Genomic DNA, 26,305 nt, shown 5'->3' with positions numbered 1-26,305 from the left:
CAATCTTGTCTGAATTAAGCCTCTGTTTGTTCAACTTCATCCACCCAAAACTTCCTTCAGAAGCTCAAGAATTCCACAACCTCTCTGGGAAGAAAAACTGCAAATGGCAAGTACTATATTAAGATAAGCAGCATATTTTTCGCTCTATAAGACACACCAGACCACAAGACGCACCTAGTTTTTGGAGGAGGAAAACAAGGAAAAAAATATTCTGAATCTCAGAAGCCAGAACAGCAAGAGGGATCGCTACGCAGTGAAAGCAGCAATCCCTCTTGCTATTCTGGCTTCTGGGATAGCTGTGCAGCCTGCATTCGCTCCATAAGACGCACACACATTTCCCCTTACTTTTTAGGAGGGAAAAACTGAGTCTTATAGAGCAAAAAATACGGTATTTTCCCCCTTACATAGGAGGGACTACCTCTTCTCAGTTGGTCCCTACCATGACATATGTACTCATCATATAAAAACAACAAATGTCTGCTCTTCAAAACTTTTTTTTTAACTGCCATGCAAATTTAATAGTTTGGTCTGTTATTGACTAAAATTATATGATTAATGTTTCTAATAATGTGGGATCCCTTAAAAAATGTAATATAAAACTTTTTGGGTCCTCCCTAGGTATTTCAAATTGAGAAAATCACTATTCATCACGCCATTAATATAAGATTTCTATAGAAGAGGAAGCAGGGCCAAAGGAATGCATGGTTTCTATCTTAAATATTCAGTTATGGCTTACAATAGACATCAAAGCATTTGCTGCAAGGAAATGTTAACTAAACTGCAGTCAGCTGTTCATCTGTTGAAATAGAAATAAGAAAGGGAGGGGTCTTACTCTTAGCAATGTACCATAAAGATAGTGTACTATTTTGGTGCAGTCTGTAGATAAGTGCATACCTTCTATTCTTGAACTGAGATTCCTGGATTCACAGACACCAATTTTCCCTAGCAATATCATATCCATTTTCAAAACCATACATCAACAGGATCCATTTTCTTTTCTGATCCTTATATTGCTCACAAAACACCCAGAGAATATTTATTCAAGGGCACCTTTTGGGTAGAAGTCAATGTGCTTGGACTGCTAAATCGTTAAAAGACAGCTAAGATTACATAGCTACTAACTGTACTTGTCTCATTAGCCCTTTCTTCTTCATAGTAAATTTATTATTTCAGACAGATAAACAATGTATGTACTGCTGCTAACTCTCCATTTACAGTTGGAATATAAATGCATATAAAGAATCTTCACAGATATGGAAATTGATCACTTTGATTCTCTGGTAACAGAAACAAAAATGTCACACCATTTGCAGTGCAAATGGAACTAAAGTTCAGTAAAATGATCACCATGTCTAAAGGGAATTTAGGTCTGGATTATGCATGCTGCTTCCTAGTTTTGAGGGGTTATGCACAAATTCCCACCTTTGCAAAATTTTAGCTTCCTATAAACTGTGGAATTTCAGAGTTACTTAAACATTGCATGGCCATCCTCCTTTTGACAGGATTTTAAACCAACTGCTGGAATAAAGTTGAAATCATCCAATTATGGTCAACTCATCCATTAGTGATGATGATGTAAATGTTTCAGGTTGTCTAAGTGAGGATAGGATAGAACTTGGCAACGAACATACTGAAAGAAGTGGCAGCTGCTTTAAGAGATCAAAAGGTTGCATGTGAGGCAGTGTATTTATGTGAAAATGTTTGAAGCCTCCAAACCAGGGAGATGAGGACTGGAATGCTTAGTGCTAAAAGAGACTGAACCAAAACTTCATGGAAGATTTATATAGAACTGGCACTAGTGGCAGTTTGATAGGGAATAAGTGAGATTTAGAGGGAAGAGACTACATCCAGCTTACCATTGCACATGGATCTTACATTCCAAGTTCCTGTGCAATTTTTTTATCTTTACAGCATTGGACTTTCCTGTGGGAAAATGATTGCTTGTACATGAGAGCATGAGCAAAGTTCTTATTGTTACAGGGTGATCTCATAGCTAGAAGCATCCTTGGAGCATGAATAGCGCGTGAACAGCTCGTGCTGTCCCATATGATTGGCTAACGTAGCATGGCCTGATCGCTCGCATGGTCTAGTACCAAGGTCTTTATCTGCTGGCTAGAACAAATTGCTTGATTTGTATTTTTTGTATCTTTCTATTTCACACATTTCACACAATAAAAGCTGTGCTGCATTAGCCCTAGGAGCTGCCATATTTCCCTAGGAGCAGCCATATTTCGGAACCTATCATGGTGTGAGACTGATTTTTCTCTGGATGCCGAGCTGTAACTCGACATTTGGTGCCCCGTGTGACTGCCTTCGGACTTCACGTTGTTTTTCATTATTCAGCACTCACCAACACGTCGTTCATCCACGTAGTGGATCCCTGGTGAGTGCTCCCGTGTGACTGCCTTCGGACTTCACGTTGTTTTTCATTATTCAGCACTCACCTACACGTCGTTCATCCACGTAGTGGATCCCTGGTGAGTGCTCCCGTGTGACTGCCTGTTTTTCATTATTCAGCACTCACCAACACGTCGTTCATCCACGTAGTGGATCCCTGGTGAGTGCTCCCGTGTGTACAACGTTCAGCTCTCACCTCGCCCCGCAAGGGCTGCAGACGCGTCGTTCATCCACGTAGTGGATCCCCGGTGAGAGCTCCCGTGTGAATGTGATTCTGGACTACGTTACGGACTTATCAGCACTTATCTCCGCCCGGACAGGGCAAAAGGCGCCTCTCTCTCATCCTCCTACGGATCCCTCGGTAAGTGCTCCCTGCTCTTTTTGCAACTCTTGCAATCATGGGAAAATCTCTCTCTGCACCACAGAAAAAAATTTTTAAAGACCTTAAATTCCTTTTGGCCAGTAACAACCTTGCTGTTCGGAAAGCTGACCTTAAGTCCCTTATAAAAGCCCTGGACACTCACTGTCCGTGGTTCCCCCAGGACGGAAATTGGGAGTTAGACGATTGGAAAAAAATTGGACACTTCTTTCAAAATCATCCGCAGATTGATGTAAAGGTTTTGCATGCCTGGGGTAACGTCTACAAAGCTATGTCGTGCTTAACTCCCTCAAACATTCTTCTGGCTGCTGGAACAGCTTCTTCAAACGCCCCCCCGGTTCCCGCTTTGCCTGCCTCAAACCTACCTCCTAAACCGCCGGACATTCTCTCTCCGCCTCATCCTGTCACTCCCCTGCATTCTTCAAATTCTGCAGCACCCCCCGTTCTTCCACCTCCTCCGCCCAAGGCATTTGGCACCGCTCCTACTATTCCTCTCCAAGAAGAGACTCTTTGTACCACTGCTCCGTTGTTGCCTTTTGATTCTGATACTCCAAATCACTTTCCTGTGATTGCTCCTGCACCCCCAGCCCCCGTCATGCTGACCCAAACCGATGTTCTCGATGGGCTGACGGGAGGAGGCAATTTTCTTCCTATTGCCCAACAGTTGGCCCTTGATCCTATGTATTGGGCAGCCACCACAGCCTCAGCCCAAGAGGCTCTGGCCTCTGTCCCTGATGACAGGAATGAGCGAGATGGCCGATGGGGAAGCATCAGACAGGATCCTACAAAGCCCTATGGACAATTTGTTGATCGCTTGTATAATACCCTCAAGTGGCAAGTTCAGGACCTGGCAGCACAAGAACTGATTGTACGCCAGCTTACAAATGAGGACTTTAAGCAAGCACTGCGCCTTCTAATGGCAACATCAAATATAGCCATTGCTGATATCCTTAAAGCCTGCCAGTCAGTGGACACTGCTAGCCACGGCCTGCTAGCCACGGCCTTGTCCTCCGCCGTGTCCCAAAATCCTGCAAAGGCTACAACCTGTTGGATTGACAGTGGCTAAGGAGAAAATCCAGCGGACTTTACCTATTACGTGCCTGGGACACAAGCTGACAGCATCTGCAGCCATTCCAGTCACGCCTCAACTACAGTTTCCTGATCTTAAACTGGTGGATTTACAACAAATTCTTGGACAGCTGAATTGGATAAAGAGTTATTTGGACCTGCCCACCTCTACTTTGTCTCCACTATTTTCTGCCCTTAAAGGACATAAGGATCCAGCAGACAAGATCACAGTCACCTCTGCAATGGAAGAGGCTCTTCCACAGCTGTTCCAGTGTTTCCTGGCACGCTGAAAGGCCATCTTCATCCCTACTGCATTGGCCGCCCTTTTCCCTGGGAAGCCACTTCAACCACCAAACATCACTACAGTTTTGCTGCCTCCTAATAGCGACCATCCCATCTGTGTCACCACGTTTCATTGGGCTTGGATTTTTGACTCAGCAGTACAGGGAGCAATACATCAGACTTATTTACAGCAAATGGGCTCCTGTATCTGCAGAAATGGTTGTGTGACTTCTTCTGGATTGTGGTTTTTACATGCCAATGATCGAGCCACGAAATATCACACAGATTGCTCGGAAACAGCCATTGGACTAATTTACTGTTCTCATCCTTATTGACATCACTTGGATTTTACCCCCCAGATTTTTTTTCTCTCTCCTCCCTCAGGAGTCCTGCCTTATGATGTGTTCCTCTGAGCATGTACAGAGGGCTGTCTTGGAACTATTGTGGACTCTTGGCAAGGGAGGGGGTGAGGTGATTTTAGTGTGTTCCAGTTGTTTCATTTTTGTGCTTTGGCATGGTTCCCGGACAGAAATCAAGTTGCAATGTGGTTCTTTAGCAAGGCCCGCGAATACAATGGGCTCTGTTCTCGACCTTGTTGCAATCCTTTTTAGTTACAGCAAGCAGAATATGCTTGAAGCGGACTATGCTTGGCTAGTGCCTTTTTTTAGCTGCTGAGAAAAATGATTTTTAAAAGCTTCTCAAAGCTTTGAAGCTTTTTTGATGGTGGTATTCTAGCATTCCAGTAAATGCTTCATTTAAGATTAGCAATAATATGAAGGACAATCGTATAAGTTTAACAGGGACAGCCATCTCTAGGTCCCTTCTGCCTTCTTTAGGTGCAGCCATGAATTACCGTGATTTGCATAAATTGGCAAACTGGACAGAAAATTTGTTTAATTCCACCATTTTGGCTTTAAAAATGATTAACAAAGAAATATCAGAAATAAGAAATGTAGTTCTTCAACATCATTATGCTTTAGATGTGATCCTTGCTTCTAAAGGTGGAATTTGTGCCTTAATTCATTCTCATTGCTGCATGTATATAACTGATCAATCGACCAATATCTCTGCTACTATTGATTATATGGAACAGATGATAGCTCATAATCCTTTAAATCCACCTGAAGGTTTTGATCCATGGGATTGGTTGTCTTCTTGGTTACCTAATGGATTATGGTTAAGAAAAATATTATTGATTGTAATTGCATGTATTGCTGGCTTCATCATGGTGTGTTGTTGCATTCAATGCATACCCTCTTTGATTTCCCAATGCACTGCATGGTGGTACCGACCACGGCCCACCACAGGGGTTACAAGAGGAATTTATGTTGCAAAGTGCAGACGCTTAGGCAATGAAGTGTACGATTTGGACTAATGGTCCCTCTTTTCCTCTAACAATATAAACAAGAAAAGAGGACATGTGGGAAAATGATTGCTTGTACATGAGAGCATGAGCAAAGTTCTTATTGTTACAGGGTGATCTCATAGCTAGAAGCATCCTTGGAGCATGAATAGCGCGTGAACAGCTCGTGCTGTCCCATATGATTGGCTAACGTAGCATGGCCTGATCGCTCGCATGGTCTAGTACCAAGGTCTTTATCTGCTGGCTAGAACAAATTGCTTGATTTGTATTTTTTGTATCTTTCTATTTCACACATTTCACACAATAAAAGCTGTGCTGCATTAGCCCTAGGAGCTGCCATATTTCCCTAGGAGCAGCCATATTTCGGAACCTATCATGGTGTGAGACTGATTTTTCTTTGGATGCCGAGCTGTAACTCGACACTTTCCTTTGTTGTAAAGAAAAAAATATATACTTTGGCCACCTCATGAGAAGAGAAGACTCCCTGAAAAAGACCCTGATGTTAGGAAAGATTGAGGGCACAAGGAGAAGGGGACGACAGAGGACGAGATGGTTGGACAGTGTTCTCAGAGCTACCAACATGAGGTTGACCAAACTGGGGGAGGCAGTGGAAGGTAGGAGTGCCTGGTGTCCTCTGGTCCATGGGTCACGAAGAGTCGGACACAACTATACAACAACAACAGAGGATAGCTCTGCTTTCATAGCACCTGACTTGGACCTCTCTCCTTGCTCTCCACTGCTACCTTCTCTCTCCCAGCTGCTTTCCTTGTTCAAGCCTGAATGGGGGTCTTGATTGCTTGCATGTAGGGAGAAGGTGATAATCATTTGGCAGAAGTCATGGTAGATAAAGACACAACAAAGCCACCACCTACTCCCACCACCATGCCAATTCCTGAACTTGAAAGGGCGCCTCAGCCCCACTGACTCCCCAACTTGTATCATTATCTGACCCCTGCCCTGCCACAGGCACCCACAGATTCAAAAAGGTTTAGTTTTGCAGCAGCAAGGCAGGAAGGAAAGACTGATCTAATTTGTGCACAGAGTAATTTAGGAGAACAAAGAATATATTTTTCCCTAAATGAGTATTCCACACAAACCAGATCAGTTTTTCTAAATTAAAAAAAGTTATCTGTCCCTATTTTGACAATGCCACCTCAAGAAACTAACATAAAAGAGTGGAATGGAGCAGCCAACTGTAACTGATGAGACAATTAACAAGCAAAATCAGCAGGAATCTAAATAGCAATGGGAATGGCTGCCAATATGGATATTCAGGGCTGATTCATTCTAACTACAACAGCAAATACACTCCTGTGTGGATTGGTGAGAGGAAGTTCAAAGCAATAAACATGGATTCAGACCTAATTCAAATATGGACAAAACCTGTCTCATTTCCCAAACCTGCCAGGTTAAGCGTGGTATCTACTCCTTTCATGCACTCTTCAACCAAATCAGTATCGTCAGCCTCTTGCTCAGAGACCAGTGATGGCTTTGTTAAAAGGACAATGTGAGAGAAGATACACATTCTGTTTTCAACCAGCAGGTATTCTTTTAGGAAATGAAAAACCATATTCAAATATCTAAATATCCATGATGTCACATGGAGGTTGGAGCAAGCTTGATTTCTCCTGCTCCAGAGGCTAGAACCCGAACCAATGGGTTCAAATTACAAGAAAGGAGATCCTGACTAAACATCAGGAAGAAATTTCTGACAGTAAGAGCTGTTTGGCAGTGGAACAGACTCCCATGAGAGGTGGTAGACTTTCCTTTCTTGGAGGTTTTTAAGCAGAGGTTGATGGCCCTCTGTCAAGGACGCTTTGGTTGAAATTACTGCATTGCAAGGGATTGGACTAGATGAACCTCAGAGTCCATTCTAACTCTACAATTCTATGATTCTATCAGATTATAAAATCTGACAACTTGTTAAGAAATCACAGAATCCCCCCCCCCCGAAACCCACAGTTCAGCTTTCCTAATTACCTTCACACTTCCAAATTACCTTGGCTAAATTCAGTTCACAGCAGATATATCAACACTTGTGTTAATAGCATCCTGTGATGGAACTGGGCAGAAGAACATTCAGGAGTCCTTATTAATGTCACACTACTGTAACACTGGCTTCTGTCAGTACAGTGGCAACTTATTTTTAAATTAGGTTTATGGAGCAACAGATTTTCCTTCATTACTTAAACCAATGAATGTCAGTTGCACAGCCATGTTGACATCATTTAGGAGCTGGCAGAAGGCTTTAGGACTCAATTTCGTTAGGTTTGAGAGAGGGAAGACTTGTAGCTTGAAGCTGCTGTCATATATTTGCGGAGGGATAGCACTCTGTCTCTCTCTCCCCCTCTTTGCTGCTGCTATATTTAACAGCCTTTCCAGCCATAAAAGGTTGGGAGTGTTGCTTTCACATTCCACTGACTACAGTCATTATTTTTGTTCTGGACCTGAGGGTCCCTCAACCCTGGTCCTGTCAGCCACTCTGCTGGATTGAACTTTTGCTGGATTTCTCCCTTCTTCTCATTCATCCTTGTAGAAGACTGAAATTCTATCATTCTTAATTTGACTACTGGTAAGTATGCAATGTCCAGAGACATTATTTGTCAAACGTGTTCTGTATGTTATAAATGTGGACCAGTATTATCTTGCTATTTTCTTCTATTATGGATTCAACAGCAGATTGGAGAAATCTTAAGAGTGAACCTTCAAGAAAAAACAAAGTAATGCGAAATATTTAGCAGCTCACCTATTGTAACATACCGCTAAAGTACTTTTCAAATGAAACATGAGTTAATGGTGCCACTAGAAAGTTGTGTAACAGTTCTCTTCTAAAATGCTTTCTGCTTGTGTGTGATAGTTACTTCAGAATGTCTTCAGATGAAAACAGTTCAAGTGATTAGATTCTCTATGTGTTTTAAGATTCCCATAATATTAAAATATTACAGCCCTTGTTAGAGGGGAATACCAACACAATGCACAACCTATGTGCAATGTATTCATTATAATGTTCAAATTATATTATGTGTGTGTGTGTGTGTATATATATATATATATGTATATATATATATATATATATATATATATATATATATATATATAATGTTCAAATTATATTCATTATAATGTTCAAACCTTTGTGCAAACAGCTGTCTGGCACAAGTATGTGTGGCCACTTTCTACACATGCTTTAATGAACATACATAGGCCAGTGAGAAGTCTGCCATCATGATACTGCTCCTGTTAATGTACATTTATTTAGCCCTACATTAACATATAAAAGGTTAATCATAGTAGTTAAATTATTGGCAGATTACCGGTAGGTATTTTTACTGCACATGCCTCTTTAAATGTGTGCACTAAGAATTACCATGCACACAGAATCTAGCATTTCCAAAGCCTAAGATAAAACTAATGGCCAGTCACAGAATGAATAATAATTTTCAAACTGAAGATTGAGGAAGCCTTGTGATTTAATCACTGAGCCACTAACAGCAGGTGCTTGGGAAAATGCAGCAGAAGAGGCTTAAGGCTGTGTGTGTGTACTGATGGTGGGCGTCAACAAGTGGATCTTGAACAAAGTCATAATTATGTTGGTAGATCTTCAGTGTTGGAAACCTTGGGTTGAACCATGGGGCCTTGATACAGCCTGTTAATTATACTAAGATAAGACAGACTGCAGTTATGCAAACAATGCATATATGAATAGTGAAGGAAACAGACATACATACAGTGCAGAACATGAAATAATAAGCACTGTATGAGTTAATTTATACATACTGGAATTATAATTTGGATTCACACATTTAATTGTGAATGCTAAGGTTCAGAATAACTGCTTTGCAAATGGCTGTATTTGGAGTACTGACTCTACTCTGCAGTTTTGCATCTTGGGTCTCTCCAAATGTAACTGTGTGAGATGGTCACAAGAAGATGATTTTGGAATGCAGAATCTGGAACGTAATGTTGAAATCACAATACTGAAAATGTGATTTGAAAGTTAGATTTTTTAAAAAAACAGAAAAGAAATAGAAAAGAAAAATACACAAAGTTTATTTTAATTTTAGAAGAGTTAGACAAAAGATTCCTGTACCAAAGTGCTACAAGAGTAACCAGATGCTTTTAAAGAGCATTTTGTGATTTTCCTAGGAATTGCCACATGGGATGAAACTAATATTTTGCTTTTTTCTACAAGTGTCTCAAATTTTCATAGAAAGTTATAAAACTCAAAATCTACAACTGTGTGGACATAAATGTTCTTCTTAACTTCAGCTGAATTATGTTCTTCTTATATAAATGGAATGTTAAAATGGATTTTGTGTGCACTTTTTTACTTATGTCCTTGTGAAAGTTTCTCTTTCATACACTTAAATACTCATACATGCTGTAACTACTATTTATCATATTTTGCTTGCAGGTAGATGAGCCCAGTGAAGCATAACCATGACACAGTGTGGTATTCAACTAAGTTTTAATTACAATTGTTACATTGAACTAAATGGACCATACTTAGTCAAGTTGTTTAATTTCAAGGGTCTGCTCTGAGTAAGACATAGGTGAATACCACCCACAATCTTCCCTTCAGTATTTATCTGAATTTATCTTGGTTGGATTAATTATGATCACTGAAAAATTATTGAGCATGTCATACATACATACATACATACATACATACATATGCAAACAGCATTTCCATGTGCTCTGGCTTCCGTCACGGTGTTTTGTTGCGCCAGAAATGGTTTAGTCATTCTGGCCACATGACCCGGAAAGTTGTCTGTGGACAAACACCGACTCCTTCGGCCTGAAGCAAGATGAGTGCCGCACCTCATAGTCACCTTTGACTGGACCTAACCATCCAGGGGTCTGTTACCTCTACCTTTACATACATACATGATTTTATTTGTATGCTGACTTTCCATAGTTAGAACCATGTTCAAGGCAGCTTATGACATTAAAAACCCCAACCATAATGGCATAGTCATACATGCTATATAACTTATGGTTTTTTGTTGTTGTTTTTACAGAACATCAAAAGTGTGGGCTGAGCTAAGAGAAATCCAGGATGTCTTTACCATTCTACCAGAGGCATCATCAACATTTTGATCGTGCATATCGCCACAAGGAGCTGGAGTCCACTCTAAGTCAGTACCAAAGGGAGGAGAAGCGCAAATCTGCCATCTACACTCATGGATCTACCGCCTATAGTAAGGAAGCTGCATTGGCCTACCACCATGGCCAGCAGTCTGCAGCATCTAGCCATGAATTGGCAGAATCCTATGCCCATGAATCAGCAGCTCACAGTAAAAGATCTTCAGCCCTCAGTCTAGGATCTGAATTGATGAGTAAGAAAGCGGAAGCCTACCATCATGGATCTGAGTTGGTCAATAAGAAAGCTGAAGCCTACCGCCTTGGATATGAAACCTACAGTCGAGGGTAGGGTGAAACACAAAATTTTTGCTCATTTGCAAGGAAATGTTTACTCCTTTTTCATTCAGTTCAGTGACAAACACCCCATTGGCTTCAGTTGGAGCAGAAGCAGGTTCTGTGATGTATCATCATATGTACAGTCATGCCACATGTTAAGTCCACTTCATGTTACATTCTTTCAGGTTACGTCCTGCGGCGACCTGGAAGTACCGGAAAGGGTTACTTCCGGGTTTCGCCACTCGCGCATGCACAGAAGCGATGAATTGCAACCTGCGCAGACGCGACGCTGCGGGTTGCGCTCTTTTCATGTTGCAAACGGGCCTCCGGAACGGATCCCGTTCGCAACCAGAGGTACCACTGTATTTCTTTGCTGGAATAATTTGCTATTCTTAGACATAATTTTTTACGCTTTACAGCCTTCCTACAAAGGTATGGTATTTGTCTCTTCTATGGGTCTTCTGAGCCTAGATATTACACAGGCAAAGACATGCAGCAGTTTGCTGCAGGGATTTTGAAGAAGGCTTGGAAGCTTGGAAAGAGCTCTTTCCCCCAGCTTCTTTTCAATGCAGGATGAAAATGTATGTATTTCCACCCCCATGGGTGAAATGAGGCCTTGGTTTTGATTGGATTAATGGCTGGAGGGAAATGATTTCATTAGCTCCTCCTTTCACAGTTCCTCAGCTCAGGCCGTCCTCACATGAGGGCGTTACTTTTACTTATTTACTTATTTATTTATTTTATTTCATAAAATTTATACACTGGTTGATTGTAAAAAAAACACAAAAAAGAAAACTTCAAAGTGGTTTACAAATTTATATGTGGTATGCTGTTTCCATGTGTGCATTTGTACACCTTCATCCACATTTTCAGTTTTATGCCTCTGAAATCTATCTCATTGTTTCTCCGTCCACATTGGTAGGTGGTGCTTGGTGGTACGTATTCATGCTGTGCGGTGTTATCTCCTCCCCTCAGTTAGCACTTCCTTTTCTGAAAACCTGAGGTCCATTGTCGGAATGCGCACATGTATTTGTTTATCTGCACACATGCACTTTTTTTAAACCCACAGGTTTTTCAATATACCAGATTGCCAAGCTGAATTCTTTCCTTTGGGCTGATGGAAACAAAATGGAAGTAGGGTTGTGTGATGATAGGTAGAACCCAGCATGTGAACACACATGTAAAATAGCCTGTCCGCACAATGCACCCACAGTTGGGTAACATGCAATTATATATGGTGTTTTCTTCCCTTAGCAGATTATCTGCAGATCAGGACAATCCAAATTTTTTTTTGGGGGGGGGGTGTGGGAATGCAGGCTGCCACTTGGATGAGAGTACAGTATTGTGTGGATGCCAAAAAAATATAGACACAGAAGTAACTTCAAATCTACATTAAACTTCAGTGTGAATGAGCCCTCAAACACAGAGTCTTCCATTAACTTTTCATAAGAAAAAGAAAACACTGGAAGAATGTGACATACATCTGCCTGCCCATAAGAGGGTTAAGAGCATGGTTTTCCTCTATAATATAGTAGGAAAATTGAAACAGATGTGATGAATCTAGATGTTTGCTAGTTGTCTTAAATAAACATGCATGTAAAATAAATATACATCAGCCTTAATTGATAGCAGAATAGCCAAAGATAGTAATTTAAGTATCTGAGGATGGGCAAGGACCAATCATGATGCCATCAACGCTGCCTGAGTACGTATTCTGATCACTGGAAGAAGCTGGCACTGAATCTGGAAATCCAATACCGTTGTGAAATCCCATTGAAATGTCCTCTTTCTCAGCAGGTTTTAAAAAAATAATCTTGCCAGAAGTAATTATCTAATTGTTTGTGATCGGGATTTAGGCTGGTATGTGCTTACTTGGACTGAAGTGCTCAGTATGTGACCTTTATAACTGAATTGCTGGTGTTGATGAAAGTATGATTCCATTCATTATTTAACTGGCTGTGTTGTTTCAGCTTTGGCAAAGAGTTTTAAGTACAGTAGTAAACATTCAAGGTTGAACTCGATTCCTGCAATAATAATTGCTCTTAAGTGATTATATTTATAAGATTATTTACTGCAAAAATGTCTTCTTCAAGTCAAGATTCTTACATTTTATTTTTGCTCTTTCCTACCATTCTATAGTATGGGTTGCCAAGCCTTTTTGGACCAGTGGGCACATTTTGAATTTTGAGGGATATGCTGGAGGCTCTAGTCACAAAACAACTGCTATGGAGGATGGGTGGTCTAGCACAAAATGCCTGCCTTAGGGAGTATGGCATAACAGAATTAAAGAGATAGCCCACCCTGAAAACCTTGTGCTTACCATGGGAAGTCAGATATGTCCTGCTCTTCCAGATTGTGATGATCAAACAATATTGATTTCACACATGCACACTGTGGTTTTGACTCTTGTGGTGATTTACTCAGCAAAGTCTATAGCCACACACCAAAGCATTTTGTGTCTTGGCCAAAGAGAATTCCAGCAGCCCAGAAGTATAAATAAAGATGTTCCCTTTTACATGTCATGAACTATGTCATTAGTCATCAGTTTAGGTATGGAGAAGAATATTTGGTCATTTGATTCCTAACTAGCAGATCCTTAAAGCTTAGAGCCAGCTGCTGAAAAATAGGGTCTTAGTAATCACAGCATCCTTTTCTGAGTGTTCACAGACTGAAAGGTTCTAGGGCCTTTCCTAGTACAGTGGTACCTCGGGTTAAGAACTTAATTCATTCCGGAGGTCTGTTCTTAACCTGAAACTGTTCTTAACCTGAGGTACCACTTTAGCTAATGGGGTCTCCCGCTGCCACCGCACCGCCGGAGCACGATTTCTGTTCTCATCCTGAAGCAAAGTTCTTAACCCGAGGTACTACTTCCGGGTTAGTGGAGTCTGTAACCTGAAGTGTCTGTAACTCAAGTTACCACTGTATTGCTGTCAAGCTTTCTTATGTTTTGCTCAGTGCCTACAAGCCATCAAGTGGTTTAGGACATAATCTGAAGTGTGTGTTTATTTTTGTTTATAGTAAAAATATATGTATCTTTTTTTCTTTATAGATTAGTTGAAAGCGGCTATATACCTTGCGTTTCAGTGTTTGATTAATGCTTATTCAGCAAGCTTCTCTAATGTGCTAAATATCGTGCACAGATCTTTATGTGCCCTAAACCTGTTCATGGCTTATGGCCAACATTTGGAAGGCTCTCAACTTGACCCTACAGTCGAGGACACCTTAATGTCAGATAATCTTACCCAATCCAGTGCATGGAATAAAGCTAGGCTACTTCATTCATTTGTCATGCGGCAGACAAAGCAAAGTTGTGGAAGATGGGACAGGAGAAAAACCTCATTCATTCAATAAAATTATCAGTCTTTTGCAGGGTTCTTATTCATCTTTCTGCTAAATCAGATCTGTCTAACTATGTTTGTCACTTAGGAGATAGAATATGAAATAGCTGAGTCTCCAACCTTAGACTAGTAGGGCAATCTCTAGGGGGATCCTGTTACTCTGCTTGATCTGGCAACACAGCACATGCTTCACCTTTCTGAGAGGAATTTTTGCATTTATTATTATTTAGAAGGAAAGCCTGTTTCACAGAGTAACATACTACGTTAGATCTGAAGAAGCAGGAATCAAACTCTGCTTGTCAAAGGTATTGCGTCTTCCAGGCTTTTTCATTGCTTACCATAAGCAGTCTGTCTGCAGCAAATGTCTTAAAAATCCTGAAACTGTACATCAATTTGTAATATGAACATACCCAGGGTCCCCCCCCCTTCTTTATATAGGTAAGACCTCAGCAGTTTTTCAAAAGTTGCTAATTGGCTTTAGCATTCTAATTCTAAAATCTCTCAATGCCTTAGCATTCAGCTAAATTTAACCATAGGTCATCATACTCTGTAGTGACATAAGAGCATCCAAATCAATAACATCTAGGGGGCCATAGTACAATTTGTCTTCTCAGCCCTGATGAGACATGAAAGCAGTTCACATTGTCAGCTGACATTCTAAACCAGTGACTCTGAATGTCAGTCTCAGATGTTCCTACCTATGGTAATTAAATTTATGAAGCAATATAGGGCTGCTTCAAACATTTCGTATATGACTCAAAATCCTTTGTGAATTATTCTAGCAATTCTCAAATAAATATAAGAACAGAATAATCATAGGTGTTGTTTGGCCGCGACAGCTATGACTGTTGGGTACTTCTCATTTAGAAATACAGTGTTTGCTGCCACTCAGTAACTTATGTGCTGGACTCAAGCATTATGTGCATACTCAGCAGTGACTAGGGTCACTGGTGTGAATAGCCAAGTAATGTATGAATTGGGCAGGACCAGAGTTGAAAATCAAGTTTCTTTCCCAATGAATACATATCATCCTGTTGTAAGTCAATCTTACATACAGATGTTAGAGTAAGCTGTTATTTTTGATGCTATATAGAAACAACACCATTGCTCTTACAAACAAGTTCTAGGCCTTTGGCCTTCCTCCTTGTGCCCTGAAATGCTTCCTAAAACCATTTATTTATTTAAGATAATTTATACCCTGCCATTCTGCTCAAAGATATATGGTGGGATTGAGAGCAGCTTAAACCGATACAAATTTACTCAGAAGTAAGTCCCATTGAGCTCAGTGCAGGGGCGGAGGAAGGGGTGTGTGGTGGGGGTGGACCACCCCGGGTGTCTTCGCTGGGGGGGGGTGACATTTGGTGTGCTGCCTTTCCGCGACTCCCAAGCCCACCCCGAGCCACCGGGGGAAGGGGAGGAGCTGCATCGCCTTGCTGGCGGCATTCCCCCCTTCCCCCTTCATTTTGACAGCTGGGGGAGGCTTGGGAGTTGTGGGCAGGCAGCACACTGAATGTCCACCATGGGCAGCTCACTCTGCCCCCGGCTGCAGGGTGCGCACACGGCTCCGTGCACCCAAACGGCTATCCTGCGCCTGGGAGTGCATCCTCCGCCCCCCTTGGCTGTGTCTCCACCCCCCTCAGGAGCGCGCCCGCCCTGGGCAGCGTGAGCATATGCTCCACCGCTGGCTCAGTGGTGTACAGTCCCAGATAAATGCTTATAGGATTACCACCTGCGGTATCGGCAGACTAACTATAAAAGTTTCTAAAATCAGTTTTCTCATAGTCCCTTGGGTCCAGGCTCACTAGAGCAGTGTTTCCCAACCGGTGTTCCGCGGCACACTACTGTGCCGTGAGACATTGGCTGGTGTGCCGTGGGAGGGAGGCGGGCGAGTCGGGCGGTGAGAGGCGGCGGCGGTGGCGAGGATCCGTGTCGAGCCGGGGGCGGCTCCGCGGTGGTGGTGCCGAGCGGCGGGGCAACGCGTGCAAAAGGGAGGAGCGCGAGACAGCGGAGGAGGAGGAGGCCGGCATGTCCGGGCAGCAGCAGCAACAACAGCAGCAGCAACTCCCGGCGAGGGCTCCTCAAGCCCCGCCGCCGCCCCCTCCTCCGCCCGCTATCGCCGCCACCACCACAACAGCCGCCGCCGCCTCAGTTGCCGCCGTCCCTCAGTCCCTCGCTCTGCTGCCGCCTCCCACCCCCAAAGCTTGGAGGTTCCCCGGCAAGGGGGAGGGAAAAAACTTTCACTTTCGTGCGTCCCTCCCGGCGTGACGCTGCGCGCTGACGTCACGGGGCGGGGCTTTAATGGTGGTGTGCCGCGAGATTTTTTTCAGTAAACAGGTGTGCCGTTGCCCAAAAAAGTTTGGGAAACACTGCACTAGAGGTCCATAGACAGAGAAGCTTCTAGATTCTCCAGAGTAGATTCTAAAATATTGCCCTTCAGTGAAGGATGTTGCAACCAGAGCTTCTTACCTGGTATGTGGAACTGAATCTCCCCAGAGTAGGACCTATCACACTTTCTTTGCTCTCTGGTTTCAGGGACAACAGCCTCATGACCTTTCAGTAACTGTTAGCCAAATTGTGTGTGTGTGTGGCCAAACATCACCTGCATTTTACTGTCAGGTGGACCATACCCTCCAACATTTCTACAAAGAATATAGGGAAGTCCCATTCCTTAATGATAATTTTACTGTTTATACCCCACACATCTTACCGGGTTGCCCCAGTTACTATGGGCTGCTTTTGACATATATAAAAACATTTTAAAAAACCCTTCTCTATACAGGATGGCCTTCAGACGGCTCGGGGGTCAGATAACTCCATACCCTCCAACATTTCTCCAATGAAAATAGGGACATCCTAAGGAAAAGTGGGACATTCCAGGATCAAATCAGAAACTGGGATGGATTCTCTAAATCAGGGACGTCCCTGGGAAATAGGGACACTTGGCGGGTCTGGGGGACTCCCCAGATTCAGGAGCTGGCACAAATAGCTCCATTGCATTGGGTTTCCCCTTTCACTAATATCCACAATCCAGCAAAAAATAGTTACAGCATGGCTTTATATTTAATCAGTGCTCACATTTCTGTACTTCTTCTGAAGAAATGCTACTCAGAATATTTATGATATAAACAGTATAATCCTTTGCGTATCTACTCAGTACTAAGCCCCATTTTCAGGAGTGCTTACTCCCAAATGTGTGCATTGGATTTCAGTCTAGGTATGTAATAAGCATATGCAGAAGTAGCTAGGACTAAATCCAGCTGAACAAGTGGTACTTATTTGTAACTAGACATGCATAAACTTAGGCTGCTTGTTTCTGTTCTCTTTTCTGTTTCCCTCTGGAAAATCTAAGTACAGTGGTACCTCGGGATGCGAATGGGATCCGTTCTGGAGCCCCGTTTGCATCCTGAAGCGAACACAACCGGCGTCAGTGCAGGCTGCGTTTTGCCGCTTCTGCGCATGACGTCATTTTGACCATCTGCGCATGCGCGCGCAGCAAAACCTGGAAGTAACGCGCTCCATTACTTCCAGGTCGCCGTGGAGTGCAACCTGAAAATACTTAACTTGAAGCACATTTATCCTGAGGTATGACTGTAATAAGATGAAGAAGGTGTTCGAATTGAATTTAGACCCATAAAGATCATTCTAGTGATTGCATAACAGTATGAGCAAGTTATATTTTTAAAAAAGTGATATGAAACAATAGTTTTCAAAGTACAGAAATTTGAGCTTTGACCCTTGGTATTCTTTAAGATTTTTTTTTTAAATGCTGCTTTTGTTATGAGAAGCACAGTGAGGATAGATGAGAAGCAAATTGTAAGTAAATAAGTAGTTGCACGTTAAGCCCAGTTCATATCGTGATTTGCTTGCACAAAGATTACTTGGTGGTTAGACTGTGTCCAACCTTTATTAACCATTTATTATACTTTTATGGGACAGTTATATGACAATAAGCATTCATTCTGCAATTATCTGGATTTATTTGTGGGGTGTTTACCCATCTTCCTGCAAATAATTTGTTTATTGCACACTTTTCCATGCCTTTCCCATCACATTAAAAAGTCCATGCTTTTTAAAAAGCAGAATTGTTGCAGTAATGTGACAGAGTGCTTTAATGCACTTTAATTGCAGAAACCAAAAGTTCCAGTAAGCGTTTGAATCCCTTTTGCAAAATACAGTGGTGCCCCGCAAGACGAATGCCTCGCAATACGGAAAACTCGCTAGACGAAAGAGTTTTCCGTTTTGGAGATGCTTCGCAAAACGAATTTCCTATGGGCTTGCTTCGCAAGACGACAATGTCTTGCGAGTTCCTGCTGGTTTTTTTCCCTCCCCCCCCCCCTTTCTAAGCTGCTAAGTCGCTTATCTGCTGATCCAATCAGCAGATAAGCCGCTAAAAGCCGCTAATAGCGCTAATCCTTCAATGGGCTTGCTTTGCAAGACGAAAAAACCGCTAGATGAAGAGAATCACAGAACAGATTCTTTTCATCTTGCGAGGCACCACTGTAGTAACAGTGGAAGCTCCTTAGCTGTTGCTAATAACAAGGAGTAATCTAGATTTTAGTTTTTTCCTGTTGATGGTATTAAAGACAGTGCTCAGATAGACAAAATAAAAACAAAAAACTCATTATTGTATATAATTTTGGCAATACTGAATTGACCATTATATCTTTGTGTTTTTCCATCTATTTTTCTATGTAGTTTTTTGCCTGCTTCCCCAATGTTCACCTTGTATACTTGTAGATAAGCAGATGTCCTGATATATTTAATGTATCTTTTATGTTTAGATATGGTTTTCTAAGGCATATGCTTGTAAATCTAATTGTATATGCAGTGTCTTTATAAATCTGATAATATTACTTTTCTTTCAGAAAAATGTTGGACGATTATTCTTTCAAGTTAAGTCCCAAAGCAAAGCGGGCTAAGCAGAGTATATTGTCAGAAGAAGAGAAGGAAAACACAGCTATTGAGTATGTAGTACCAGTATTCAGAGGAAGGTATGTCTCTTTTTCATTGATTTGTGGACAGGAGCAGGGATAAAGAGCATGGTTTGTCTGTGTATCTTTGTAATGGATTTGCTGCTCACATCTGGAAGAAAAGTAGTTGATATATGTAGATTTATATAAGGGCCATATTGGTTATCCCTGATATATGTGATGTGGTAGGTTTGTGTTGTGGTGAAAATGAGTGTGACTCTGAACATTTCTACATAGAAGCCAAATCAAAACCAGAACATTTTCATTGCTTTCCCCTGTGATATGATACAGTTGTTGACAACTGCTATCCATCTGTCTCGAGAGACAATGGAATATGCCTCTGGGGGTGAAGTCAAACTGCTATGTTTGCAGCACTGAAGTACATTCCTTAGGGCACAAGCCTGGTGAGTGTCTATGTGGTCCAAAGGAGTCTTAGGGACTCAGCTTTGTATTTTTGTAGGGTGTATTCCTTAGCCCTTTCTTCTCAAAAAAATAAATAAATAAATACCCTAGATGGGCTACCTTCCTAGGTTGACATGCCCCATTGGCCCCTCACTTCCTTCTACAGCAGAAACTACCTTCTTAACTATTGAACTCACTATTCGTGTTGTCTGCTCAATCTGCCGGAGTTTGTCTTCGCGTGCGGGGGAAGTCCCCAATTTGCCAAGGGGTTCAGACCCATCAGCTACCCTCACCTGGTTTAGCCAGCCAGTCAAAGCCATTTCTGGGGTGTGGCTGCTGTCGCATGACGAAAGCTTCTAGGAGACACAAGTGAGAGCTGAGTACAGGGTGGGGAGCAAAGGTAGACAAACTACCCCAGAAGGGGCACAATGTTCCCCCACCTGAAAGGACATTGATAAGAAGACCTGCTGGAAATATAGCCAGTAGACACATGGATGGGACCCAATGTATATCTTGGAAGAGTGGTTGGACAAATCATGTCTATGACGCTAACATAGCTTGTGCATGTTTAACATTTTTCCGGGGTGTAGTATATCATCTTGATGTTCTTCCTCACATCACTTTTGATTGGTGCCTTCTATGCATGACTAATTGGGGGCATCATAAGTGCCTTTAAGGTTGCTGCTAGGGGAGCATAGGATTTCAACTACATTGCACTGGCATTAGCACAGCTGAAACATTGCTTTAAGAGTGAACTCCTTTTCTCTCTTATTATTAAGTCCACAGGCAGACACATTTAAGATTGAAGAGTACAATGCACTTTGCAGTGTGAGAGAGACAGTTTTGGTGCTTTTGCAGAAGAAATATATTGTGATAACAGCTGGCACAGGCATATCCTTGAATACAGATGTGCAGTAGCCAGTTGTCTTTAGACTCTACTAGTCCTACTACTAGGCATGCTTGGGATTTGTATATGGGGATTGAGTGATGGGATAGGAATTCCTTCAACATTATCACCACTACTCTGCTCTCATTAATATTTCTTAAAGTGTTGAAAAGCTCACTTGATCCATTGTCATATGGTTGCACAAATTTGACATACCACCTATGCTTTTGTGCCAGAATGGGACATGCTGTTTCACACCATTTCTGTCCATTTATTCTCTGAAGGATAAGAGTCCAGATTAATTTTCCATGTGCAAATTATAAATCATATCTACATTCTCTTACAAGGACAGCTTGCACCTTTCCATTGACAGATGATTTGCCAGAGAGAGGCAGTGTGTGTTTTTAAAAATGATTACATCAGAAAGCTATCTAAAGATATAACACATTAGCTGCCCAGTGTTCTGGTTGGAAGCCAACAGAGTTGGGCTTGGGGCCTGCAAGATATGTGTTCATAAGCAAATAACTTTTTAAAAAGTTAATTTGTAGCTTATTTCATAACTTAGTTACACAACTTGATTTATCTCTGATTTACTGGTCTGATCCAGCAATCTCTTCTTATGTTCCTAACCCTGTTGTATAAGATGATATATCTGCACACATTAATCTAATCATAAAAAAGTCTTTACACGAGTCTACACTGTACTTGAATAGCTCTTTAAAAGCATGCTCCATCCAAAAGCAGAAATTGACCCCAATTCATGAATTGGATGGATTTGATGTTTTTAGTGGTGATCAAGTTATACATTGTAAAGAGCCATGCACCATGCTAAAGAGTTTCATTTGAAGGAGATTGCAGTCAAGCATAAGTATGCACAAGTACTAGTTAATGCATGAAGGAGTTACGATAATAGTGCTGGGTTCCTAGACTGAGCTAGGTCATACCCCTTCTTATCTGATGTTCCATCTCTCTCCTTGACCTGCTACTTGACCTGCTGAAGGGTGAGTTAGGCTCACATTTTGAATCCAGGCACTCAGCCAATTCTTTATTTACCCCACACATGTGGGATTCATATTTTCTTCCCACATCTTGAAATACACCCACCCATTCCTTTAACAATAGTTTGAAGCAAACCATTGTTGATTTTTGTTGCCGGGGGGCGGGGCGGGGCAATGCTGTGGTCCTTAATGTAAAATTCTATTTAGAGATAGGTTAGAATGGAAGGGATAAGAGAACACTGCAATCACTTATAGATTAATGTTCCGGAAACAAGAATTAATTTGTGCCTGAGCTACTAGAGTTCAACCCTGACACACATTTCCAAGGCTAGGAATTAACTGTAGTACAGAGGGAGCCAATGTAGTGCCTCTAGATGTTGTTGGACTACAGCTTCCATGAGTATCAACCACCATGGCCAAAAGTCAGGGGTGACCGAGGTTGCTGTCCAACAACACCTGGAGGATGCCACCTGGGCTATCCCTTTTGCTACAATATGTAGATAAGGGAGGATTAACCTGACCCTTAACATGTAGACCAGAGCTTTCCAAACTTTTCATGTTGGTAACATACTTTTTAGACATTCATCATTTCGCAACACAGTAATTCAGTTATACTAACAAACCAGAGATTAAACTAACCCCTTTCCTGCCCCAAGATGAGCTTGATGAGTATTATCAAAACACACCTACACACCGCAGCCAACACTCTAATGTGTCATGACACACAGTTTGGAAAGCTCTGATGTATATTTCATAGATAAGTGAAATCACTTCTAGCCACTGAGTCTTGGCATTCCCCTTTCTAGAAGTTAAGCACCAATGACAGGCAAGCTATAATATAATTAAGTGTGAGATGTGTTTTGTTTTGTTTTTAACTTGGTTGCTTTATTACATGTTTTAAATATAATTGCACTACTTTTTAGCTGTAACTGGAAAAGCTGTGTCTAAAAAAAATAAAATACTGTGTCAGATTTTCAGAGCCATAATGAACTGAAAACATGTACATTGAGCATTTTGATTCACCCACTTGTCTTCTCATTTTTACCTTTCTCCACTTCAGATGGTGGTTATCATAATAAAAATCCAAGGAGACCTTGTAGAGAAGGTCCATTGCCTTTAAAATGGAATAGGCTGAACTAAATAAAAAATTCAATGTAAAAATATATATATTCAATGTAAAATGTTGTATTCTGTTCAGTGTAAAATGTTGTCTTCTATTCAATGTAAAAAATATATATTGCAGACAAACCCATATCAGCGGGCTTACAGACACAGAAGAAGAAAGAATAAAGGAAAGTGCTGCATATATTGCGAGAAGGAACCTTATGGCAGCTGGGGAAGGAATTACTGTAGCCAAAAAGGAAACATCATCTTCTATGGTAGAAGAAACACATCAGAAGAAGTCAAGAAAAATAGCAATACAAGAGACAGCTGAAGAAATGGTTCTAAAGAAAACGGTACTACAGCTATGGAATAATGCTTTTTTGTTGTTGTAAAAGTACTGTAGGAAACATAACTACAGCCATAGTTAAGCACATTTGTGACCTTTGATTTCAGAGGGAAATATTCAAACTGCTAAATTCATTTATTGATTTGGTTACCAAAATCAATGGGACCCTATCTCTAAGCACATTCCCTAAAAATAGAACCTCACACAAGTTCCTTTGTTGTTCACATCCAGCCCTTTTTTCTACCTTTCTCTCCCAGGCGTGCCAAAGTCTTTCCTTACCACTCTGAGATCCATCTTGATCTGCCCACCTCCCAGCTATGCATCTATTCATATAGCTTTACTCTGTCCACCATATGCTTTTCCCAGATAGCCCAGTTTCAAGGACCCCCTAACAAGAGATGTGTCATTCCTTACATCCACATTGGACTGCCTTGATATTTGAGCCTCGGAGAAATTGCTGGGTTTCTCAGTTAAAACTATAATCCCCAATGAGAAAAGAAGTAAAAAATATTTACCTCATCTAATATGCTACAGTTCATACAAGTAGCCCAGGGCAGGTGACAAAGTTCAGTTTCTTGACAACTTCCATAAACTTTACTTCTCAGTAAGTGCACTCAGCTAATTATCAGAAAATCTCAAACAACCCCCATGTTTTTATTTTAAAAGTTGGTCCTTTTGTAAAATTATAGCAGCATGCAACAAGCATAGTTATTTCCTCTCTACTTGTTCTAGAGTAGCCTTGTAGAGTTGTCTGCAGCATACCAGATTGGGAAAGGTTGTTGTAAACAAAAATAATGTTTCCCTGTTATAAAACTATAGTGTGTTCAGGTGATAAAGTTTAAGATGATTCTTTGCCTTGCAGTTAAGTGATAAGATAGAATTCCACAGAAAGTTAAATGAAGACAAACTGTTACATGCTCCTGAATTTGTTATCAAACCTCGTTCCCACACTATCTGGGAAAAACAGAATGTCAAATTACACTGCACTGTGACTGGCTGGCCAGAGCCTCGTGTTACATGGTAAGCTTCTTTCTATATCAGCACTGCATGATGTTGATTATATATGTGCGTTTAAAATGGCTAAATAAAACTCAAGCGTTTTTTGCACTGAGAGAGATAAAACTGATCAGAAGGCTTGAAATGTTCTCCAGTCTGTAAGCCATCATTTTGGACAATGCCACACTGCTTTGTGCATGCATAAAGCCATTCACACTGGTGAATTTGTATATTTCATTTTTGAATTTGAATCTTAGCTCATGCGTCATTAATTGGATAATCTGTGCTTAGTTATGATTGCTGACACACCCTGAGCAGAGATGATAATAGTACCTTTGATGTGAGACTGAAGTGTGTGTAGATTGGGCAGAGGAACTGCACACACAGCAGCCCTTATACACACTGTAATCTTCCAAGTATCGGGAGCTGCAGTGCGCATATGAAGTCCATACTCTTGTGCGTAAACAATTCAATTAGTCATTCAATCTGTATTCCAACTTTCAATACTGAAAACAAATCCAAGCCTGACTTACAATATACAAACTAAAGAATCAGAATACCTTCCCCACTCTTCTCGGTGGAAATTGGAAAGCTAATCTATATGCAATGGACGTTAATTGTACAGATTGGTATCCCCACTGAAATGAATGGGGCTCTGCCATATGTATGAGAAACCCAAGTGTGCATACGGGTGAATAGATTAAATCCACTTCTATTGATTCCAGAGAGCGTAGTTTCACAGTACAGTTTTAATGTTTCCATCATTCCAAAGTTCTTGATAGACATATAATGATAAATATAAGTATATATCAGGGATGTCCAACAGGTCGATCACGATCTGCTGGTAGATTCCTGGGAGGTTTTGGTAGATCATGGTTGATCACTGGGTTCATTTCCTTAGCGTTGGTAAAATTGAATCTGGTCTCCCCCCTCCGCCCTCCATTGTTGCACAATCTGCAGAATGGAAGACAGAGTTTTCTCAGTGAGGCTGTATGTTTCCCCAGCAATTTGTCCCTCCTTCTCCCCCAAAACCCTTAAAATCTGCTCAACAACAACAAAAAAGCTTAACAACTTTGACCTGAACCCCCCAAAAGCGGGGTAGATCGCTGTCAGTTTTTAATTCTGTAAGTAGATCGCAGTCTCTTGGGAGTTGGTCACCCCTGGTATATATCAATATGTTTGGTTTAGAATTCCATGTAATAATGTACTTTATTGGGATTCCGTTAGGTGTTTAGGCAACAGTTCCATCCAAACTTATTTCCAAGTAAGCCCCACTGAATGCAGTGAGACTTGCTTTGGAGTAAATGTGCATGGAATTGCACTGTGTGCATTTAGCTCCCAATGGAAAGAATGAGGGAGGGTCTGAACATGTGTTTTGCTTTGGGATACCAAATGCAGTGAACCTGATCTGACAGCTCTTGTTCATCATTGATTAAACAAATGTCATGCATGTACTTGAAGTGAACTGCATTAATACAAGCATAGAGAAATTGCAAGAGCTGTGGGCGAACAGGCTGTAGCGGCCTCTTCTGAGGAATTCCTTATATTGCATTGGGATGCGTTTCATTTAATCATGCTGCTTTATGGGTTTCAATGAAAAAAGATATGGAAACTCCAGGATATTTGAGACTCTCGGCAGTTAGAGCAAACTATTAGTACACAGTAAGAGTAGGAGTGTTGCAACCCCAGATTAGCAAATGATTTACCTCTCCTGGAATTTTACTCATCAGAGATTAAATGGTCCATCTTAAATGTGCAGCTTTTTATTTATATCTGGACATAAATATATTTATTGTCTGAGCCAAGCACACTGCTTGGTTTTCATCACATCTCTGCAGGTTGCCTTAACAAGGACATGGAATAACTGCAGCATCTCATACAGAGCAGCTGAAAAAGTAGGAAAGGTTGTTCCGGTTTTGCTGCAGTGAAATTGTTCCTTGCTCTCCCCTAGAATCATAGGATTGTAGAGATGGAAGGGACCCTGAGGGTCATCTAGTCCAACTCGCTGCATTCAAGAGGCACAAGTTTCCTCTGTTTTAAGATGTTCTATACACATGTACTAAGTCTAAGTGCAGTATAAATGCAAACAACAAATAATTTGTGAAGGTATCATTTCCAACTTTGTCTTAAAGTTCAGCACCATTTATATTTAACATGTGCACCTGTGTGCACTAGTCTAAATTGTCCATCACAGAAGGTGCTGACAGGCAGCCTTTTATGTGAAGATTGATAGAAGAGACAGATTTAGTTGTAACTTTGTCTTGGAAGAGCTAAATATAACACTGCTGGCCATTCAACAAGGTGTCACTTTATTGTTTGTTGAAATGGACTGGGTCTCCTGGTTTTTGTTTTTTA

General features: G+C 41.3%; 1 protein-coding gene across 3 annotated transcripts in view; it reads left to right on the top strand.

The window, feature by feature from the left end:
• The window catches only part of MYOM1 (myomesin 1), an 83,823-nt gene that overhangs the window by 4,712 nt on the left and 52,806 nt on the right, over positions 1–26,305 (top strand). The window contains exons 1-5 of one of the 3 annotated variants that reach the window (XM_083518476.1): positions 7,529–8,061; positions 10,511–10,919; positions 19,114–19,239; positions 22,748–22,961; positions 23,817–23,974. In XM_083518476.1, the coding sequence (XP_083374602.1) occupies positions 10,549–10,919; positions 19,114–19,239; positions 22,748–22,961; positions 23,817–23,974 (869 nt within the window). In that variant the 5' untranslated portion in view covers positions 7,529–8,061; positions 10,511–10,548. Of the gene's footprint in view, positions 1–7,528; positions 8,062–10,510; positions 10,920–19,113; positions 19,240–22,747; positions 22,962–23,816; positions 23,975–26,305 lie in introns of those variants that run through there. The other 2 variants (XM_083518474.1, XM_083518475.1) reach the window with 2 other exon arrangements.

This window comes from Podarcis liolepis (assembly GCF_965112155.1).
Source record: "Podarcis liolepis genome assembly, chromosome: 8".
Lineage (NCBI taxonomy): Eukaryota > Metazoa > Chordata > Lepidosauria > Squamata > Lacertidae > Podarcis > Podarcis liolepis.
The sequence above is the reverse complement of the archived record's forward strand: the minus strand, read 5'-3'. Positions and strand labels throughout refer to the sequence as shown.